A 20559-nucleotide genomic window follows, 5' to 3' on the forward strand; every position below is an offset into this window, starting at 1 on the left:
AAGCCCGAGAAAATTTCGCCCTCTTGGCAGGCCGTTGTGCATGCAGTCTTTAGTTTCGAGTCCACTCGTCTAATGATCGGATTGATTGGCCATCTGATCGAAACGGAAAGAAGATATTGATGAACAAAGGAAATGACCAGTCGCCGACCAGTATTTTTTAATTAAAACATGGGTAATGGAACCAATATAAAAAATTGAAAGACATTTGTATAAAGCTTCCTTTGCAGGAATCCTGTCCCGTGGGCAGAATACAAAGCACAAACACACTCTCACACAAGATCACTGACAGTCAGTTTATTTAAGTTTTTTGCAGCGACAGTATATCCTGTTCCTAACGGTTTTTTTTATAATATCAGTTACCTCACCAGGTCTTTACTATTGATGAGTTCGATTACATTGCATCAATAATGCGATCCATGAAACAAATTACTTATATTTTGAGTTGTAGAGACCTGTGTCTGCATGTCTATTTGACAATTTACCGTATTGACCTACATGGTTTTGACAAAATGTATAGTCAGAAAGGTCACTCTCCGAGATAAGCGACCCCCATAAATCACTGTATCCAAAGTAAAATATACACATAAACATGTTTTTCACTTAAAGTTATTTATTCGTGTTTATAACAAAATATATAGCTTCTGTTTTGAATTGCACAACAACACTATTAAAAAGTGTGATCTTATTTTACAGTCAACAACCTGCTATAGCATTAAGACATTTAAGTGTGTAGACAGTTTTTGATTTGGCAGTGGTCACATGGTCGGTGTTTGGTGTATGTCTACTCATATTTAGATAGCCACTACTTTTGAACTTTTTCATGTGTTTAACTTTCAAAGGTGTATGTTACGGAGATGATTTTAGGTACGTCATATTGCCATGCACAGTGACAATTCTTTAATGCCTTGGGTTTTTTCACATGTTGTTGTATTTCAAACTTGTGTAAAGGACGCCCTAAGTTATAAAAATCATGATGTTTTGCCCCTCAAATTGTGCAACTACCATCCCGGTGCATTCTCGTAGTACGGATTGTAAGTACCAGCACAGGTAGGCTTGGTCACAATTTGCCACCAAATTTGCTACTACAATATGGAACATGCGATCTTAGTATAGTCACTTCAAGGTGAAAGGGGCAAAGGTGTAATTTAAACCCAACATGCTGACATGTCGTCCATTTATAGCACCAGATGTGTGGTCAAAGGTCAGCTCCTGGGTCGCGTCTGTTCGCAGATGAGACTGCGTGTCTGAGTCAGATCGCCAAAAGAGCCATTTATAATCTTCATTTGTATTCGGTGAAATCTACAAGTTTCTGAAATACCAAATGAAACAGATTAAATTTTATAGAAACGCTATGAAAGAATAGAACTTCAGCATCGTCGAAATCTTTAAAATTTTACAACATGAAGATTAAATTGAACATTTGACAGAAATTATATCTGTGTCACGTTGTGCTTTGCATTGTTTAAGGTCTATTCTGAGCAAATTTATAGAAAGCTTCACTACACGTGCGATAAACGGAGACCTGCCAACAGAACGAACTTGACGGTTTAATCAGATATTGTGTATGAAATGTTAACGATAACAATTAGAATGAAAACTAATACAACAGCGAAAACACAACGACAAAAACAATATAAAACAACCATAAGAACAACAACAGCAACAATTATTATCATCAGCAGTTTCGGGCTCAATGATAAAATGTAATTGAAAGGACTTCAGACTTACATCTGTTCGTTCTCTGTGGTCTTTTATAACATCAACAAGTTTGGAAAATGATGGTCTTTCATTCGACTCTTTTCTCCAACATGAGAGCATTGTATCATAGCTGCAATATGAATGACATATAATTTTCACTGGGCAAAATGCTTGATATACAACTATATATACGCATATACTGATTCTGTACATCTGTCAAATACGTTAAGTAAACACGTACGTATACTAATAAATGCAAAACTACAGTGTACACTTAGTGTGCAAAGATCTACCTTACGTAAACTCATGATCTATATAGAAATACGCTACGCGTATCAACCTATTTGAATGTTCTATATACAAAGATATACGTTGCGTATGCAATTAATATTGAGTTCCAGATACGTCAATATACGTAAATATGCTAAGCGCATATTAAGCATTTTGTCCAGTGTTTGTTTTAATATTAGAGCTAAGAAAGGATTACAATTGTATATTCTGTGATTTGTATTAGCGGTTTAACAATGTAATAACAATTGTAATTCAAGATAAGGCTTGTTTTGAATGGGATGTGTTGTTTCTCCCCTCGCAAACATACTTAATGAATGGCGTCTGTTTAATCTGATTTTATTAAAAATACCGGGGAATGCAAAACATGTCCGATAAAATGTATTGTTGCTACGTTTACGTTCAGTGTAATGCCAGATAAGTAACAATGAAGGAACCAGACGATACATTTGATTTAAAGTTCAACATTTGTTTTACTTACACCTCGTCGCTGCAATGGCTAGGCTTCAGCAGTCTGTATCCCTTTCTAAGTCTTGCTAGAACCTCGTGTTGCTCAAATCCCTCGAACGGCTTCTTTCCTGAGACAATTGACAAAAATAGCCAGTTAATTCCCCCGAAAAGGTTGACAAAGACATAGCGAATATGTAATACGATTATACTTATTTTTGTCGCTGCATTGATCCTCAGTTCATGTTATCCTCTTATAATCTTGTGTTACTTTATTCAATGTAATGGTGACATTTTACACGTGTGCATCATCGAGTTGCAGGTTTTATCAGATACATACAGGAAAAAATATAAGCTCAATCATGTTTTGATTGCCTGTTAAGTAAATTACCTAAAGTTATTATCTCCCAAAGAACAACACCGAATGACCATACATCTGTATATGTGTTAAATGTCCAATTTGTTAGCGTCTCTAAAGCCATCCACTGGTAAGGATGTCTAACCTGTGGAAATAACAAGAATTAATAAATCTTTGTAAATCCTCAAACAAAAATTAACATGAAACCTAGGTAACGTCCTCCAATCCAGACACAGCTTTATGTATTTTGTATATTAAATTTCTTTCATCTGTGGTACAATTTTGCATTTCCCCCTGAAGATTCAACAATCAAACGAGTCATGATACTTGTGATATTACATCTTAAATGTCAGATGTCGCCTTACCTCTTTTGCCATATCCAGTAATCTTTTTCCGTGTGTAACGTCACTTACATATCCGAGACTGGAGATTTTGCAAATTGTATTGGTGAAAACTAAAACATGTTTTGCAGTTAGATACCTGTGTGTAATCTGAAAAAGAGGAAAGAACTTACTTTTGCCTTTCCCCATTCAGCAAAATTAAACTCGTTTCAGTATTCCTGAAGTTCTAAGAAGAACTGTTGTGTTTATTTTACTCGCGCTCTTTTATCAATGCCAAGAGAACTGTTTTCACAAAGGATTATCCATAATTTCATTTTGGATTCACCAAGAATACTTGAAAGGTTCGCTGGGTGCTGAGGGAATCTATTTTGTATAGTAGTGACGGATTCCAAGTGTTGGATAAAATGGAAACTCTCATGGATTCATCTGTGCATTGTAAGAATCTACCAAAATGGATTCTGCTATAGCTCTCTGGATACACAACAGTTCTCATGTTTTTTGGTCAATTTATCAGACATCAACCAGGACACAATTGATTCAAAATCCGCCAGCCTTACCCCTATGTTGGAAAGGTGCTCCATGCCACAAGCGATATCCTTAGCGAATGAGAAAATGTGCCTTTGGGATGACATCCCATCACCTGTTAGAAAACGTGGACGATTTTCAACGAGGTGCCTTTGAAGGTTTCCATGTCGAGCGAACTCCATTACAAAAAAGGGAGGGGCTGAAAGACAACATTTGTTTCATCACTTCTTTGTTTGTCAAATGAAGCAAACAATCAACTTTCAAGTAATATCATGTATAGGGTCTACAATCGCTTCGTCGCAATTTTAATTAAAAAAAACCAAAACAACATAACAAAGATTTCCGCGCAATATCCCTTTGTCATCTCTGAATTGATGCAGGGGACTTTGCTATTTTAGCAATGCCAAAGTATCTCACCCAACGTTTTAAGGATATTTCTCAAAGGTATTAACCTTAAAAACTGCACCACCATCACTCCGTACGTTTTCTATGTATATTTATGAATGTAATAATAAATAAAAGAGAAGAAGGACGTATTAGAAGTAGGGTGAAAGAAACTCACCCTCGTCAGTGCAGTAAGCCAGCAAGCCGATAACATTTTCATGGCTTGGTATTGATTTCATAAGATCAACTTCCCGCTGCAAGGAGGAAACCTCAGTCGATACATCTAAGAATGGAAATAAAAGCGTGTCCTTTATCTTAACAACATGATGAAACAAATCCCTGTACCTAGCTGTTTCGAGCAAGAAGGGACTTAAATTTATAATCATCAATCATATAAATATTTTAGCTAACAATAGTCGAGCAGTGTGATATGAATTCTGGCAAACAATCTTATTCATACAACAAAGAAAATTATTCGTGTATGGCAAAAAGTAGCCACACAAACGTTATTCTGTAGATGAGACCTTGTGGTGTCTAAGCAAAAAAATTCAACATACAGTTCACTCATTGGATGTTTTTTGCCTTATTTGCTTACCTGTAAATACTTTGACTGCGACATTTTGGACAGAATCAGATTCATCATCAATCATTCTTGCCTTGCCGAGATAAATTTGACTAAATTTACCACGGAACACCTCTCTGGTAACACGGACAATATAATGATCAACTCTAAACTGCCTTTGCAAAGAGGGTCGACGGATTTTTCCGGAAACTTTATCATCCCGTTCATGACTTGCTCTTTGCACTGGAATGATTTTCTGCAACAAAAGTTACTTGTTGTGAAAACTTGTTACACCGAGGTACATTTTTCTTTCAAATACTTAGCCTTGGTCGAAAGACTACGTGACGGTATAATACATTTGCTAAAGACATTGAGAACTCTTATCACCTTCATATATTGCTTAATTTATTTATATGACTTGAAATTTGAAATGAGTGTAATTAGAATGAAATAACAAATTATCAGTTTAGAATAATTGTCATGGTTAACCATTTCGATCATGTTTTTAACGTCGCTTACTATGTTTTGTCTTTATGACCTGCTTCATAAAATTTGACACATTCTAAATATCACAGGTTAAGGGTCACTCCGCAGGTTACATTCGGATTCGTGCATCTCAGCTAATCAAATAAAATTTACGCAGCCACCAATCATTACTTGCTCAAAACTTTGTGCACCTAGCCAGGGAGACGAAAATAAAGTGGTTACTTACAGAAACCTGTGATATTGACGATATAATTTCTGCAAATGAAGGCCGGCTTTCTTGCTTAGTTTTCCAACATGCGAGCATGAGTCTATACCTGGTGTCGGCAGAGAGAGAGAGAGAGAGAGAGAGAGAGAGAGAGGAGAGAGAGAGAGAGAGAGAGAGAGAGAGAGAGAGAGAGAGAGAGAGAGAGAGAGAGAGAGAGAGAGAGAAAAGACAGACAGACAGTCAGACATGCAGATATGACAGTGAGATAAACAGACAAGACAGCCAAATAGGATAGTGAGACAGAAAGACTGGCAATTAAAATTGTTTTGACCTCTTACTAGTGATATTATTGGTTGGAGAGAGGCAGTCAGTTACTTTGTCAGAGAGCCATAAAAACAGAGACAGAGAGTCAGGAAAAGACTTATCCAATCAAACAAACTATTAGGCTGCAGTAACTGGCACTGACAATCTGAGACGCTAATATACAAGAAGTCAGACAGATGAAAGGACTAAGATACATACAGCTGATTGCAGATATACAGGTTTACATACATTCTGATTGATAATAGAAATGTCGTCAACACTACGTTTCTTTTTCCATTTTTTTATATTATAGTGTATGGTAAAAAGTCTCATATGAGTATCGGCTTCACGACACAAAAGATTTAAATGGCAACATAGCAACGTTTTTTGGTAAATTCATCAAGTATGAGTTATCTGACCTCGCCAGCATAAGTTACTCGTCTTCAAGCAAAAACAAATATATATAACGACCGAAGTCTGCTGCAAAGTGGTTTTGATAAACAAATCGGACACTATTTTCTATCTTAGTCCTTCAGTTGATGAATGAAACGAAAACAAATACTTGTGTTGTCAGGCCAATTGTTTTTAATGATATGCAACTCGCAAGACAAGACATGAGTTTGCAAGATTTGCAGCTTTGTCAATTAAGTATAATTACACATTTTTGTGTTGCACTTGTCAGTAATATTTAGTCGTGTTTGTTCTCATTCTCATGCATTTTAATAACATTCCATATGTCACAGGCAAAGGGGCAAAGTAACCGGACGAATACAGACAACCAAGAGTGCAATATTCAATTTACACCTGATTTTGATTGACAGTAAACTAAACCGTTATATGTTTTTCGGTTTCTGTATTATTCAAGCGCACACGTTACCTCTGGCAATCCTCCAAGAATTGTATTTTTATACGTAATTATTTGAACATTCATAATATAAAAGTGCAGATATAGACTATATTGTGTGGCGACAAGTGCATTTATGTGAACACAGATTAGGCGTCTAATTAACAGATTAGACGTCTCAAACCGCGATCTTATATAAAGGTTAATCAAATCACCAGTTACCTCAGGGATACATTATACTGTCTGCCTTATAGAATTGCTTAATACAGTACTTTATATTGAAAGGTGAGTAACGAACGAAAAAAGCATACACAGGATATCGACGATATTTGTGACCGGTTATTACAGTAGTTCGTGCCTCGAACGACAAACTTTTTATCAAACGTGTTTTTAAGCAAACCTTAAAGTGTTTTACCAAGGTCAAGAATAATAATCTGATGTTATAAATTTCGGTACTGGAGAGATAAATTATCCAATATTACCGACGCTCCCAAAATCAAAATGGCCACCACACCCATGATATCTTTAAATGTCGAAAAACTAGTTTTAAAAAAGCCAGTACACACTTAATTGTCTCCATAAGCTTCATTATGAATCTCTCAAGTGGGAAGCAAACATACTATAATTGTAAGAGTTGAGAGGCGCATTCTACGTTAAAATGCATAATATCAGTGAACGCTGACTATTTTGCTCATCCTTGTAAAGGCTCTCTTTGTCATATTGTTACTCACAATTCCTCCTCACAGTAACCAGGCTTCAATAATCTGTATCCTTTATTAAGTTTTGTCAATACTTCACTCTGTGTGTCCTTAAAATACGGTCTCTGCCCTGTCAATGGAATTGAAATTCATTTAAGTACATCGTAATTGGATTTTAATAAACGTCATCATCTATTGCGTTCAAAGCAAACATCCAGTTGATGCAAAGAAGCAAAAGAAGAGAACAAGGCATCAAAGGCAGGGCTTACAAACAAACAGCAAAAAAAATCCAACAAACAAACCGAGAGAAATTGAATTCACAATCACTTAAGGATATGAGATATCTTACCCAGTGTGAATATTTCCCAGAGTGCAATGCCGTATGACCAGACATCCGATTTAGTGGTAAATGTTCGTTGGAGCAGGGATTCAAGCGCCATCCACTGATAGGAAATTTCGAACTATGAAAAATAAAGCACGCAAAACGTTTCAGTGGAAACAATTAAAATTATGAAAGGAAGTTAACTGTCATTATTAAAAATCCTTATATTATTGTCCTTGTTATTTATGAATCTCATCCTCGTTCACTATTGTAGTTGAAGATACCATGGCTTGCCTCCAGTAATATTTCTCTCACAACCGCCCATCTTGGGAAAGTAAATAATGCCATATGTTTATGAGTTTGGCAGTACATGTAAAGATATACTCAATGCTTAATGTTATTGTTTTATTGGTTTTTTTTACCTGATTCGTCAATTCGAAGAATTGTGTATTCCCAATGACATCAGTGGAATATCCAAAATTTGAAATTTTGCATACCATTCCATCACACAGCAGTATGTGATTGGCTGCTAAATACCTGTGTACAACCTAAAAAAAATAAAACTATTTCTCACGTTTCTTTCTAAGCTTTAATTTTTCAACATAGTATATTGCAGGTTGGTAACCTGGAAGACCCTTGCTTGGTATAACTATCAACACGTGTCATTTTCTCGTTTGTGGGAGTAGGTTGACAAGGGTGCATAAAGCAGCATTATACAAAAATGCTGATTATATTTTATGGAATAGACTATTCATTTTTAAATCGAACAAAGTGACGTAAAAATGACTCTTTTGGCCTCATTGTTATTACGCTGGCAAACTTACCTGCTTGCTGACAGATATTCCATTCCTCTCGCGATATCATAACAAAAAGACAAAAGACGTTTTTTCATAACAACAGAGCCCAACGATAATATGACTTGACATTTTTGAGCCAAGAAATATCGCAGGTTGCCATAGCGTGCGTGCTCTGTTATAAGCTGTGGTGGGTCTGAAAAAAATGCAGTTCGAAACAAAAAGTTGAGTATGTTGATGTAAATAAGAACAGTAATGGCGGACGTTTGTGCAAGATATATCACTCTTTTGTTTGTCTACCTCTTGGGTACTTGTGTCTTTTGACTTTGTAATATCAATGATCTACATAAACTAGTACTATGGCATCATACAAATCTTACAGCTTGTAATAATTGTTAAATAAATACCACCGATAAAATTATATAAACAAAAAGTTTTACCTGTTTTTGTGCAACAAGCCAGAAGGGCATTAACATTTTCATGTGAGTACAGCGACTTCATTAAGTCAATTTCTCTTCGGAGGCATAAATTTGATTCTTCATCTTCTGAAATGATAAATTGTGTTTATTTTAGCGTTCAAATATGAAATACTTCTTGCTTTACTGGTGCTACTAAAAGATTTGTAAGGTTTGTCTTGGAAAAGAAATATTCGAGTTGATAATAGTATACGAGAATATAGATGACTAGCGTTTTGATTTGACGTGATAAATAATGAGTTGGCTTTTGTTTTTTTCTACATAAAGGAAACAATGTTTCCATTTGTGGGACAATCCATCAACCTCTTGAAGTATGATTCATCAAATTCTCTCGAAACAATTTTAGGTTTATTGTTCTTTTGTTTAAAGTACACTATTTTGCAATATCCCAAAAGGAAACTGCATTCATTACAACGCCAACATGTGCTTACTTTTTTTTAGGGAAAACTTATACTCGATAGGGCAAACATATTTTGAAATTCTTACCTGTGGGTGACTTGATGACGATTTTCGTGCAGCCTTCTTTACCACCTATAAACCAAGCTTCGCCTCTGTGCAATATATTACAATATCCCCAAAAGGAAACTGCATTCATTTCGACGCCTACATGTGCTTTCATTTTCAGGGAAAAGTTATACTCGATAGTGCAAACATATTTTAAAATTCTTACCTGTTGGTGACTTGATGACGATTTTCGTGCAGCCTTCTTTACCACCTATAAACCACGCTTCGCCTCTGTGCATCCTATAGAAACCACCAGAATGCACGCATGCAGTAATGTGCAATCTGTCGCGCTCCACCTCGAAAACCTGTTGACCAGGTGACAGGTATTCCCCATCGGCATCTTCATCAATCTCTGGTTGCACATATGGACCTTCTCGCACACCCGCCTGTTAAGATAACGTGTGTTAATATCGAGCAAAACATATCCTCAAAGAGATGCATATATATATCGTAAGCATTCCATTTACGTGGAGAGAGATCTTTTATGCTAATCATCCTGTAATGTTATCTTTTGATTTGCATAAATAATTGCCAATATTCTTGCTTTTTTTTTCCTTTCAAAATATTTCTAAGACACAAAGTATATACATAGCAGCTTATGAGCAATGCTTAATAATTACCATAGTATTGAATATATCTGTCGACGCTGCCTCGTCATAATCATGCATATCAGTGTCATCTTCGTCTGTATTCTCTACTACGGGTATCTCCTCATAAGAGTGCGCAGCTACACGCTCTTGATCTGCGGGATTGTAGGAAACAAGTCAATGAATGACAAAGGAGACTCTGGCCTTACTGCAGGATATTGATTTCTTCCGCTTTTCATACTTTCAGAAACATTTTGAAATATATGGCAATATTATTAAATGCACTAGTTTTTCAGACACAAAAAATCGACTGCAAAACTTTCCTCCCAGACGAGTCAGAGGCATGTGTTTTGATAGTTTACCTGGATTTGACCTTTGCTGTACGTTTCTGAGAGCCTCTGCCTCTGAAAGACACAGCAAGAATGAAAAGAAGACAATATTAAGTATGGAATTATATGTAACTTGGAGGAACTCGAACATATTAATATTTAATATTTGTGAAGTAATTACCAATAAATGTCATTTCATCGTCTATGAGGGATAATTCGTTACCTTTATTTTCCCCCTCCTCATCGGTAGGAGAGTTCCTACCTGTAAAGAAATTATGGATAAAGAGTGTTTAAATATATGTTTTTATGTACGAGGGAAACGAGAAATTTTGAAAATTAAAGTAAATTGATATCCATTATGATAATTAACAATTGACTTTATAGTTGAATAAATAAAATAAATAAGCTTGTGTAGTATGCTAGAAAATAAACAAACATATCCATGACCAAACCAATCAATCTATTTGCCGTTAGTTTCTTCATGATACCACTATGTATTTATACGGAGGATGTTTCTACGGAAATGTTAAATCATCGAATTGACCTTGATAAATTTACAATTATGAATTTTGAAAATATCTTGGCTCGATTTTAGGGTGACATGCGGACTTTGTCGCCAGGTTTACGACTGGCTGACTAGCTGAAATATTTACTGACTAACTTACTGACAGACAGGTAGACTGGCTGACTAAAGGACTGATTTGTTGAGGGGGAATATGGTGACCAAATAAATGAATGAATGAATGAATGGATGAATGAATGAATGAATGAATGAATGAATGAATGAATGAATGAATGAATGAATGAATGAATGAATGAATGAATGAAGGAAGGAAGGAAGGAAGGAAGGAATGAATGAATGAATGAATGAATGAATGAATGAATGAATGAATGAATGAATGAATGAATGAATGAATGAATGAATGATTTGTTTGAATGCTTTAAACATGTAAGTGGTTACAGTAACAGGTGATGAATGAATAAATGAATGATCAAATAAATGTATCTTAGAATCAAATGCTTGCCCTATCGTCGAGTAGGGAACCTCACTGAAAGAATTTACAGGAATTATTGATATATCTTCGTGCTAAATCGACCCATGGAAACGATAATGAATAACATACGGCAAACTATACTATAAGCGACCAACATTTCAATTAATAAAGAAGCAATTAGGATAGGTGGATAAATGTATGTATACGTAGCTTAAAAGGTAAGAAAAATATTGTACACATACCTGAAAGGACACAAGACCGCACATAATCAACACTTAGGCCAACTGTAATTAGAATTACAAATTACAAATTACAAAAAATGTCATGATATGTTATGGGATTATACAGTAGTTTAATTATACAAAGAACACACTCATATTTCAAATGAGAAAAAAAAACCCAACATATGCATATATGATATCCTTGAAAGTAATAGTAGTTCCTCCATAATGCATTGCTCCTATTATTTACTTTCAAAACCCATGGAGACATATCAAATGCAACACAAAATAAACAATAATTCCTATATTTGCCTAGAGGTGTAATCGCTCGTTGGCGTTACATTATGCATGTGACGTAATGTAATACGAGACTTACCGGTACGAAACCCCCCTTTCCTGTACAAAAGCACAGATACTATGGCAATTCCAACGACGATGACGATTGCTGACAAGATTAATATGACTATTAGAATGAAATTTGAATCCTGCCCTGGTTCACCTGCAAAGACAAATGACCGTTACCAACGCGCAGTGGACTGATACGTGGCTTATACGATTGAAGGTAATAATAAAACTTATAGAATGTAATTTTTCAACATTGGACTTCTGAGAAGAATGCTACTACATAGACTTACCGTTATTCGCCAGATTTGTACTAGTAGTGGAACCTGCTATTGATGGCAATAATGTTCGATTGCCTCCAGTTTCAACTGGACTCATATTTATGACGGTCTGAGTGGCGGCGAAGACAGTTAATTGATAATGCTTCAATGTACGTTCAATTGCGTTCAAAAACTGAAGAAAATCTTCAATTTTTCTGCCTGACCCATGGAAACAACAACCAGCATATATGTCTCTCCTTCAAATAGGGCGTTTGCATACTTTAGTCTGTAGCATATCATTTGAACAGTACAGCGTACGCATGTCGCGAATTCTGAGACTTACAAGGAAATCCAAGAAATATTTAGATACCAGCGTAAGTTTAGTGTAGAGCTGTAATAAATGTTGGCTATACGGGAATTTCCAGAGCTCAGTTAAGATTGAAAGGTTTTCGTTGGGACATTGCCAAAACGATTCGTGATGCATTGTTATATGCCGAAGGTGTTGACTGCAGGTTCCATCTTTACAGAAATACCACGGAGCCGTTGGTTTTACACAGTTGCGTCGGTGTAAATATCCGTGAAATACCTCACTATACAACTTGTAAGGTAGGCCGTAACGGTCTTGTTTCTAACCGCCGCCCCTGGGTAATGCACAATATTCCCAGCTTAGTCATCAGTTTCTGGAATTCACGACCGTTAATCGATAATGCCGACCGGTGTCAAATGTCAGTGTTTCTTTGCTCCAGTAAATTGACCTTTGACTTCTAGCCTGGACTCATTGCGAAACCAAAATAATGAGACTCTTGCCACTGTATCTCCTAGTCTGATGATACTTGCGTTGTAAGGATAAATCGTATTATTCAGTCTTTGTTTTCTAAACTAACGCACACTTTTCCCAAATTCTCGGCATGTGCTCAAACATGAACGTCTTCGAAAAGTATGTAAAATGTACAATTGACATTTTTTCCACATAGGATCCCTTATAAGTGTGGCAATTATAACATCGAATAATTCACACGCCATCTTTTCTTGACTAGGGTGGTTTTGAAGATATGCGTTTGTACAGAAGTTAAACTAGAATGTTCAACTTTATGTGACGGAAACACGATTAGTAAAAATGATACCATGGGATTAATCTTCTAAAAACTCTGAGTAACTAATAGGCTAAAACGAAGACATTTCAACCAGTGTGACTTTCTTAAAAAAACTTTGACTTTTATTTTCTACATATCGTTGGCAAAAAAACTGATCAAAATAGCAATATGCACAGATGGGGACTTCCTCTGGCACAATTATATTTGAGGCTTTCCCTAGCATATAAGCCTGAAAATTTCAAATGTCTTATCTTTCTTCAAGTTAGTGAAACTTAATCATAACTTGCTCCGTAATATTTGTGTTATTTCGTATTTGTACGTGCGTTATGTCATTTATGATGATGATCATGGTGACGTTGATGTGAGGGCGATGACTAGATGACGGTAATTTTGATTATGATGGCGACTACAACGATGATTGTTAGGGTGATGATTACTGCGGTGATGATGATGATGATGATGGTGATGATGATGATGATGATCATCATCATCATCTTCATCATCATCATCATTATCATCATCATCATGACAAAGATAATGATAATGAAGATTGTGCTCTTTTAGCTTTTGATATACTTAAAGACAATATTACAGTGATTGACTCTTATTGACTTGTTAATTTAATCTTATCCATTCGAGTGGGAATTTGAAGGGAAAATGTGTTGTTGTAACACCACTTGTGTATGACATATTCTCCTTCGGAGCATAGATGTGCATTTCACTAACAACATTGACGTATTGGGTCGTCCAATGACGATATTTTACCGCAATACAGTAATATATAATATCAGTTGGGTAGACAGATATTGCACAACAATGGCTAGACTTTAGTATCCGAAACTAGAAGTCTGGTTTTAGGTACCCTACCTGTAAACTGAACAGCACGTGATACACCTAATAATAGAATGTACAACTCTAAGGTTTGGCTCCGTTCTCAGTTATTTATACCTCGTTGTTTATTACGTTAGGTGATTGGGATTTGAAACCCGGTAAATTGAGCATCTGATTTCCGCGTTCGGTTATATTAATATCTTCAGCGACTACTTACTTTGTTTCACAAGACTGAGTGTATTCAAAGAGGTAAGTCAGACTTTATGTCAACAAGACTAATTTTTTGTTAATATGTAATGTATTGGTGCCACTGAAGATGCTAGGTGCAGACTTAGTAGTGTTTATCGAAGAGAACGCCAACATGCTAACTAAGAGTTCACATTCAAACATGTTAACGTGAGCTTTAAATTAAAGCATTCAAAATTTATAATTCCAATACTTCATTATTTAATTGATATATATGCATGTTGAGGTGGACTAAAATCCAATATTTTCTTTCAAAGGGAATGAGGATATCATTATGATCAACAAACCTGGCCTCCGTGCATTATGGTATTTTGCTTTGCCAGTTATTGTTTTGATAGCAGAAGGATGTCCCAGGCTAGGTAAGGTTTACCATATTCTCCGATTTCGATGTGTGTGAGAGAGAGAGAGAGAGAGAGAGAGAGAGAGAGAGAGAGAGAGAGAGAGACAGACAGACAGACAGACAGACAGACAGACAGACAGACAGACAGACAGAGACGGACAAACAGAGAGAGAGAGAGAGAGATCCAACTTATGGTCTTATTACTTTCGATGTTCGAGAGAGCCACTTGCAAATTGTCAATTTGACAGAAAATCACACACACACAAAAATGGTTCATACAATCAATCATGCTGCACAAACTGGCATCGGCAATCTGAGAGGCTCCTGTGAAAACATTCAGGTAGACGAAGGGACAAATATACATACATCTAATGTAGACTTACAGGTTGACATACATTAACATGGAACAATCAGTGCAAATATGAGATGTCGTCAAATCTACAGTTTCTGCTTTTATATTTTACAGTGTACGCTGAAATATCTCAAAATGACTATCGACCCAACGACACAAATCATTCAATTGGCGACGTAACAACATTGTATTGTAAAACGATCCAGTGTGGGTCTCCTGACCTCGCAAGCATATGCTCTTCGTCTAAAAGCGAAATCAATATATCGCTAAGAGACTGTTGCAACATCGTTGGGATAAAACTGTCAAACACCACTGTAATTGAAAGTGCTTCGGTTCATGAACGGAAAGAAGACAAATACATTATTTATGTTGGTGTGTATCTTGTAGTGCAAGTCCTGATTTTTTCTAAATGGCATAAAAAGTATGTAGTTAAATTAGTCTGTGGATAGTAGTCAGTAATATTTATTGACGTGTCTGTTGTCCTGCGTTTTATCAGCATTCCATATTTCACAGGCGAAGGGACAAGATAGCAAGACGAAGGCGGACAACAAAGAGTGTAATATTTTAAATACACAATTGTGTTTTTGATTGTAATTCAACTAAAATGTTATCTCTTTCTCTGGTTCTCGACTAGTCAAGCATAACTAGCTTATTTCCTCCTTCAACCTTTTTTGCGTTCCTTTCATAAATGTATTGATGTACGTCTCGTTTGAAATTCCATAAGGTGGAAATGCAGAAATGAACAGCACTGTTTGACGACAAGTGCAATCGTGTTGACACAGATTAGAAGTGTAAATCACAATCTTATAAATAAGTTAACCTCATCATTGATTACCTCTCGTGTCCAATTCACTGACGTTGATTATACCCTCTATTTAAAGGCCATATTCTATCAATAATATGTTATTTCCTCTTTATAAATTGTAGTATCCAATGATACATTCCAATTTGATAATCGGCATAATGACACCCAGCCTTTGAACAACTTCACCGCCCTGCACTGCATAGTAATCCAGATTAAGTCGTACAACGAAACGGGAAGGAATTCTTCGTCCAAAAACAGAGATTGTAGTTATCTTGGTCTGAAAAACGAATCGGACGCTATAGGTGCTTTTCATGCTTCAGCTGATGAATGGGACATACTGTGTCGTTCGTTGGATGATCTACATGGAACAAGTGTGAATACCATTATTATTAATGGTATGTAGGTCACAGAGGCATGACATGCGTTTGCAGAAATTGTATAGACTTGAAGTTATGTTCGGTCATTAAAATTAATCTGTCTTTTCTTGATATGTCACTGCATGAAAACCCAATAATTCAGATAAATTCACATTAATGAGTTTGCCTGTATTATAGTATAATACACGTGAATTCACATGAATCCACATGAATACAGGCTTGCTGTATTCATCTATATATGCACTCTTCAGCTAAAATACAGGCAATAATCCATGTTAATACAGTAAGTATTGTAGGGTTTTTATGCAGTATATGTCACTAATTTTAGTAACATATCTGTTTCAAATGCATTTACAAAATATGGAGTACAAGTATGTATAGTTTTGTTCCAATAGGAACCATAAACAACAAGATCAGTGAACACAGCCTTTGATGGGTGAAAATGCCCTGGTATTTTTAATTTAAATTTTGACTTAAATATTGTGTCTCGTTTTTTTTCAATAGTAAAATAAACACATATATGTCGACACAAAAACAACTACGGTTGTTGAACGTGTTCGATTCAGCCACATTGGTTATATCCTAAACTAAACGGAATAAATTCAAGTTGCACGCTGCTGCAATGCTGCATTTGTTAATATGGTTCTTCTTTACAGAAAATACTACTGAGTGTGATGAGGTGCTCTACAATAATTCGAATAATGAGACAGCTACAGAAATGCCAGTAATCACATTTTGTACTGACGAGCAAACGTCTTCACCTGAATTAAAGCTAATCGTGAATATCACCATAGATGGAAAGATTAGAGAATCGTACGGAGGAGACAGTGCAACATATATATCAGGCAAGTGTTTAATTATTGAATGGCGTGGTACCTTTACTCCATGCTCAGTTGTCATGTCGATTGCTCTTACCATTGAAATAGTAATTTGCATAACATTGTTTCTTTGACAATGTGTTCTTCAAAAAAAACCCCACACATTTAACTGAATTCATTTTTTAATATTCTCAATATTAAATGTTGAAAAACAAAGTCGTCCAAACGAAATATTTTGACCAAAAATCTATATGAAATATGTTTGGTTTGTTGTCCACTCGGGGCAGTAAATCTACGTACCTGCCAGATAGATGGATGAGTACTCAGCAATCAACGGAAATGTTATGTGAATAGTCCTCCGCGAGAAATCATTGAAATCTGTTCGTACTTAAGTTGTTTGCATATTGAACTTTTTCTGGGAGTCTCAAAAATTGGCAAATCGAGAAAATCATAATCCTAGTTTCTTTTTCCTAGATTGAACCTGAAAAATAATATATTCGCTACCTATAAATTACATTTTCTGAGCTATGATAACTCTTGTTAAGCTTCAGGACTTTGTTTTAAAGATGTATTGTTTCCTGATATTTATGCATGTTTTCCATATTCAAATGTCTCATCGCTTTACATTTCATTGTATAAATATTTTTAATATCCTTCTTCATTATTTTTTTAATTTTGTATTTGATTGCCGAACTTCTAGTTTGCGTGAGGAGGGGACATAATATCAGTGCCAGCTGCTACATTGATAACAATTATCCAAGTGACAGAAGAGCAGAATGGACGAGAGTATATGATAATAAAGCATTTCAAAACCCATTGGAATTCTACAACATCGAGATCGAATCAATCAACCCTCAAATATACAATTGTACACATGGTGATGACAACGAGACAATATTGATTTTACAGGTCTCCATCGAGATTCAGAGTACGCATCACTTTCACACTTTTTGATATACGTTTTCGCATATCCTTTTGTTATTTTTTACATTCCCTAATCTTAGTTGCGTCATAAACAAATTTATCATACATGCTACCCGTAAGTGTCTGTTATCAAATATTTCGCAATGTAGCATGATGCCCTGATTTTCTGAATTATATTTGTCACTTTAACTTCCCTATCACATACATATGCAACAGATATCAATTAGTTACTATCACAAAGTAAAAGCATATAATCCTCTGTAGAGATATATTCTGTTTAACGTATATGACGCGATATGTTTGTGGCGATGAGACGAAAAAGGAATGACATAATTATGCATTTTATGTCTTTTTTTAGATGAACCAATAGTCAGGACTCCAACAGTTACATACGTCAAAGAAGGGGCTGGATTGGAGATAGCCTGTAACGTTAGTGCTGTGCCAAACGCCGACATAGGATGGATACATCCAGATGGACACATAACCAAGGGATCCTTGTTGATCTTCAAGTCTATCAACAAAACGCAACATGGGGTATATATATGCAATGCAACAAACTACTTGTGCGACGGCAAAAATGGTACAAGCAGCAGTACCTCACTGGTAGATATATACTGTATGTCGTTATTATTATTATTATTATTATTATTATTATTATTATTATTATTATTATTATTGTGCTTGTTGTTGTTGTGTATCGCCATTATCACAATAATTATTAACATTTTTCTTAAAAACCCTGTTTAACACGTCATTGAAGGACCTTTTCATAGTAGCAATAGTAGACATTTGTTTATCTCAATCATAATATTCTGAAATTCTGCCGTAGAAAGCTGAAATCGGAACATTGTATCAAACACGGAACTTTATTTTGATTATCTTATATCGCAACAAAAATGTTTATCTGATATGTATTATTGGCATTATATTATATATATATATATATATATATATATATATATATATATATATTATATATATATAATTATATATATATATATATATATATATATATATATATATATATATATATATATATATAAGAAACTGTAGGAATTCAGATGATCCCAAGTGGAGCGTGGAGTTTGATGAAGATAAAAGAAACTTGGTTGACACACACTACCACACCTTGTGCTCTAAAGCTCCAAATTTGGAGCGAAACGTTGTAATTAAGGTATAATAAATACGTTTGGAACCTAACAACCACGTGTGGTAGTGTATGTCAACCAAAGTTTCTTATATATATATATATATATATATATATATATATATATATATATATATATATATATATATATATATATATATATATATATATATATATATATATATATATATATATATATATATGGATGCCATAGATGCATAAGAACCTGACCGGAGCTCGCTTGATTGTAGCATCAAGCACTTTCAGCACTAAAACACTAAGTAATGCGATTTCTAGTGTCTTTAAGTTAGTTTTTCAATAAATACACAGATTCCATCTAAAAAGTTAATTTTACAGCAACATCAAAACTTTCTAGGTTGTGAAAATTTTTTTCCAGTAATTGAAAAGTTGAACCTCATCAACACTAGGAAAAAGGCCAAATGCATCTGAACATTCGATTTCAGTACACTATACACCAAATTGAACATAAGGATCTACTGAAAGAATGGTACAATGTATTTGACTTTGTATTTGAGGATGGAGATAAACGATATACTGATTTCCCTTCTTCTAAGTTCTTCTAAGACATTTTGGCGAAAGATAAACAAAAGCCTTTTTTTTCTCAGGCGTCACTAAAGTCTGCTATAGAACATCTTATAGTTGAAAGCTATTTCCAGATAGTCAACAGACTCCTTTTACAAACCACAGGCATTCATATAGTTATTGATCCATCACCATTTTGGGCAAATATATATCTACACAGGCATGAGTATAGATTCATGCCAAAAATCATTCATACCGCTATAGCTCGTGCTCTGAAATTCCATGGATGCGCACGATTCATCGATGACATATGTCTTCTAAGTGATGGTGGAGAGTTTTGTAGATCACACGAGCAAATATATTCTGCAGAGCTCACGTTGAAGTGTGAGCACAATGGACAACATGCTACATTTCTTGAATTGGACATATCGATAGGAGATGGAACATTCGTCTATAAACTCTTGACAAGCGCGATGATTTGAAGTTTTGTTAAAGTGCGAATGCCAGATCGCGAAAGTAGCATCCCTTCATACATTTTTATGGCACTGTATTGTCAGAATATCTCCGCATTGTTCGTGCAACACCTCTAATAGAAGATTGTTTTCCAAAAGTTGCCAGCCTGTACAACAGGATAATATCTCAAGGAGGACAACAACATAAAATCAACAGACAATTTCATAAATATATGACAAGATATCCTAAACTTGTTTGAAAATCCAACGCAACACCGAGAGAAATCATATATAACATCAGACTCATAATAACTTAAGGTGTAGTGGTACCTGATCAGTACTGCTTGGGGAGCTAAGGCAGTTGACTGTATTGATTTCAAATCCCGAAACAGTCACCTTTGTAAATAACTGATGAACATCATGAGATTTCGATGATGTTGTATCTTTGCTGTGTATTGATTGTTATAAACTTATCCTGCTGATGTCATATCTTCAATATTCATGTGACACAATCATAGAGAACCATAATGATATGTTGCTTGCACTTGCATGATGTTACTTTACACTATTGCTGTACTTATTTCCATCTGAGTAAATATAAACTGTTTAAGTACTTCTGACCATATATATATATATATATATATATATATATATATATATA

General features: G+C 35.2%; 2 protein-coding genes and 2 long non-coding RNA genes across 4 annotated transcripts in view; 2 read left to right on the forward strand and 2 right to left on the reverse strand.

Moving 5' to 3' along the window:
• Window positions 1-592: 592 nt before the first annotated feature.
• Window positions 593-8028, reverse strand: LOC139127825 (tyrosine kinase receptor Cad96Ca-like). Its single transcript, XM_070693690.1, has 12 exons — window positions 7884-8028; window positions 7489-7600; window positions 7173-7269; window positions 5316-5403; window positions 4637-4859; window positions 4220-4324; window positions 3690-3856; window positions 3157-3282; window positions 2825-2936; window positions 2468-2564; window positions 1729-1828; window positions 593-1309 (listed from the first exon to the last, which is right to left on the reverse strand). Exons 1-12 carry the CDS (start codon window positions 7959-7961, stop codon window positions 1280-1282), a joined length of 1335 nt encoding a protein of 444 aa, XP_070549791.1. The 5' UTR covers window positions 7962-8028; the 3' UTR covers window positions 593-1279.
• A 253-nt stretch (window positions 8029-8281) lies between these two features.
• Window positions 8282-12747, reverse strand: LOC139127787 (fibroblast growth factor receptor 2-like). Its single transcript, XM_070693661.1, has 9 exons — window positions 12003-12747; window positions 11744-11866; window positions 11389-11430; window positions 10375-10413; window positions 10185-10226; window positions 9856-9977; window positions 9402-9621; window positions 8696-8800; window positions 8282-8451 (listed from the first exon to the last, which is right to left on the reverse strand). The coding sequence occupies exons 1-9, from the start codon at window positions 12085-12087 to the stop codon at window positions 8282-8284; spliced, it is 948 nt and encodes a 315-aa protein (XP_070549762.1). The 5' UTR covers window positions 12088-12747.
• Window positions 12748-14397: 1650 nt separating this feature from the next.
• Window positions 14398-16063, forward strand: LOC139127826 (uncharacterized). The gene is made up of 3 exons (XR_011551143.1): window positions 14398-14499; window positions 14947-15204; window positions 15760-16063. It is a non-coding gene; the product is annotated as an uncharacterized lncRNA (long non-coding RNA).
• Window positions 16064-17538: 1475 nt separating this feature from the next.
• LOC139127827 (uncharacterized) overlaps window positions 17539-20559 on the forward strand; it is a 3560-nt gene continuing 539 nt past the window's right edge. Inside the window, exons 1-2 of the long non-coding RNA XR_011551144.1 lie at window positions 17539-17760; window positions 18115-18372. This is a non-coding gene — a long non-coding RNA (uncharacterized lncRNA). The remainder of the gene's footprint in view (window positions 17761-18114; window positions 18373-20559) is intronic.

The sequence above is a fragment of the Ptychodera flava genome, unplaced genomic scaffold, assembly GCF_041260155.1.
Source record: "Ptychodera flava strain L36383 unplaced genomic scaffold, AS_Pfla_20210202 Scaffold_37__1_contigs__length_1687728_pilon, whole genome shotgun sequence".
Lineage (NCBI taxonomy): Eukaryota > Metazoa > Hemichordata > Enteropneusta > Ptychoderidae > Ptychodera > Ptychodera flava.

Bases quoted from the DNA above. Each gene is read 5' to 3' on its own strand.
- LOC139127825 (XM_070693690.1), bottom strand. From the start codon at position 7,961: ATGGTATGCAAAATTTCAAATTTTGGATATTCCACTGATGTCATTGGG. The intron at 7,601-7,883 runs GTAAAAAAAACC...TATTTTTCATAG, and splicing joins TCTTCGAATTGACGAATCAG to TTCGAAATTTCCTATCAGTG. The intron at 1,310-1,728 runs GTAAGTCTGAAG...TTGGTATTTCAG, and splicing joins ACCACAGAGAACGAACAGAT to AAACTTGTAGATTTCACCGA.
- LOC139127787 (XM_070693661.1), bottom strand. From the start codon at position 12,087: ATGAGTCCAGTTGAAACTGGAGGCAATCGAACATTATTGCCATCAATA. The intron at 10,227-10,374 runs GTAACGAATTAT...TGTGTCTTTCAG, and splicing joins TGAGGAGGGGGAAAATAAAG to AGGCAGAGGCTCTCAGAAAC. The intron at 8,801-9,401 runs GTAAGAATTTTA...TTATCATTTCAG, and splicing joins CGTCATCAAGTCACCAACAG to AAGATGAAGAATCAAATTTA.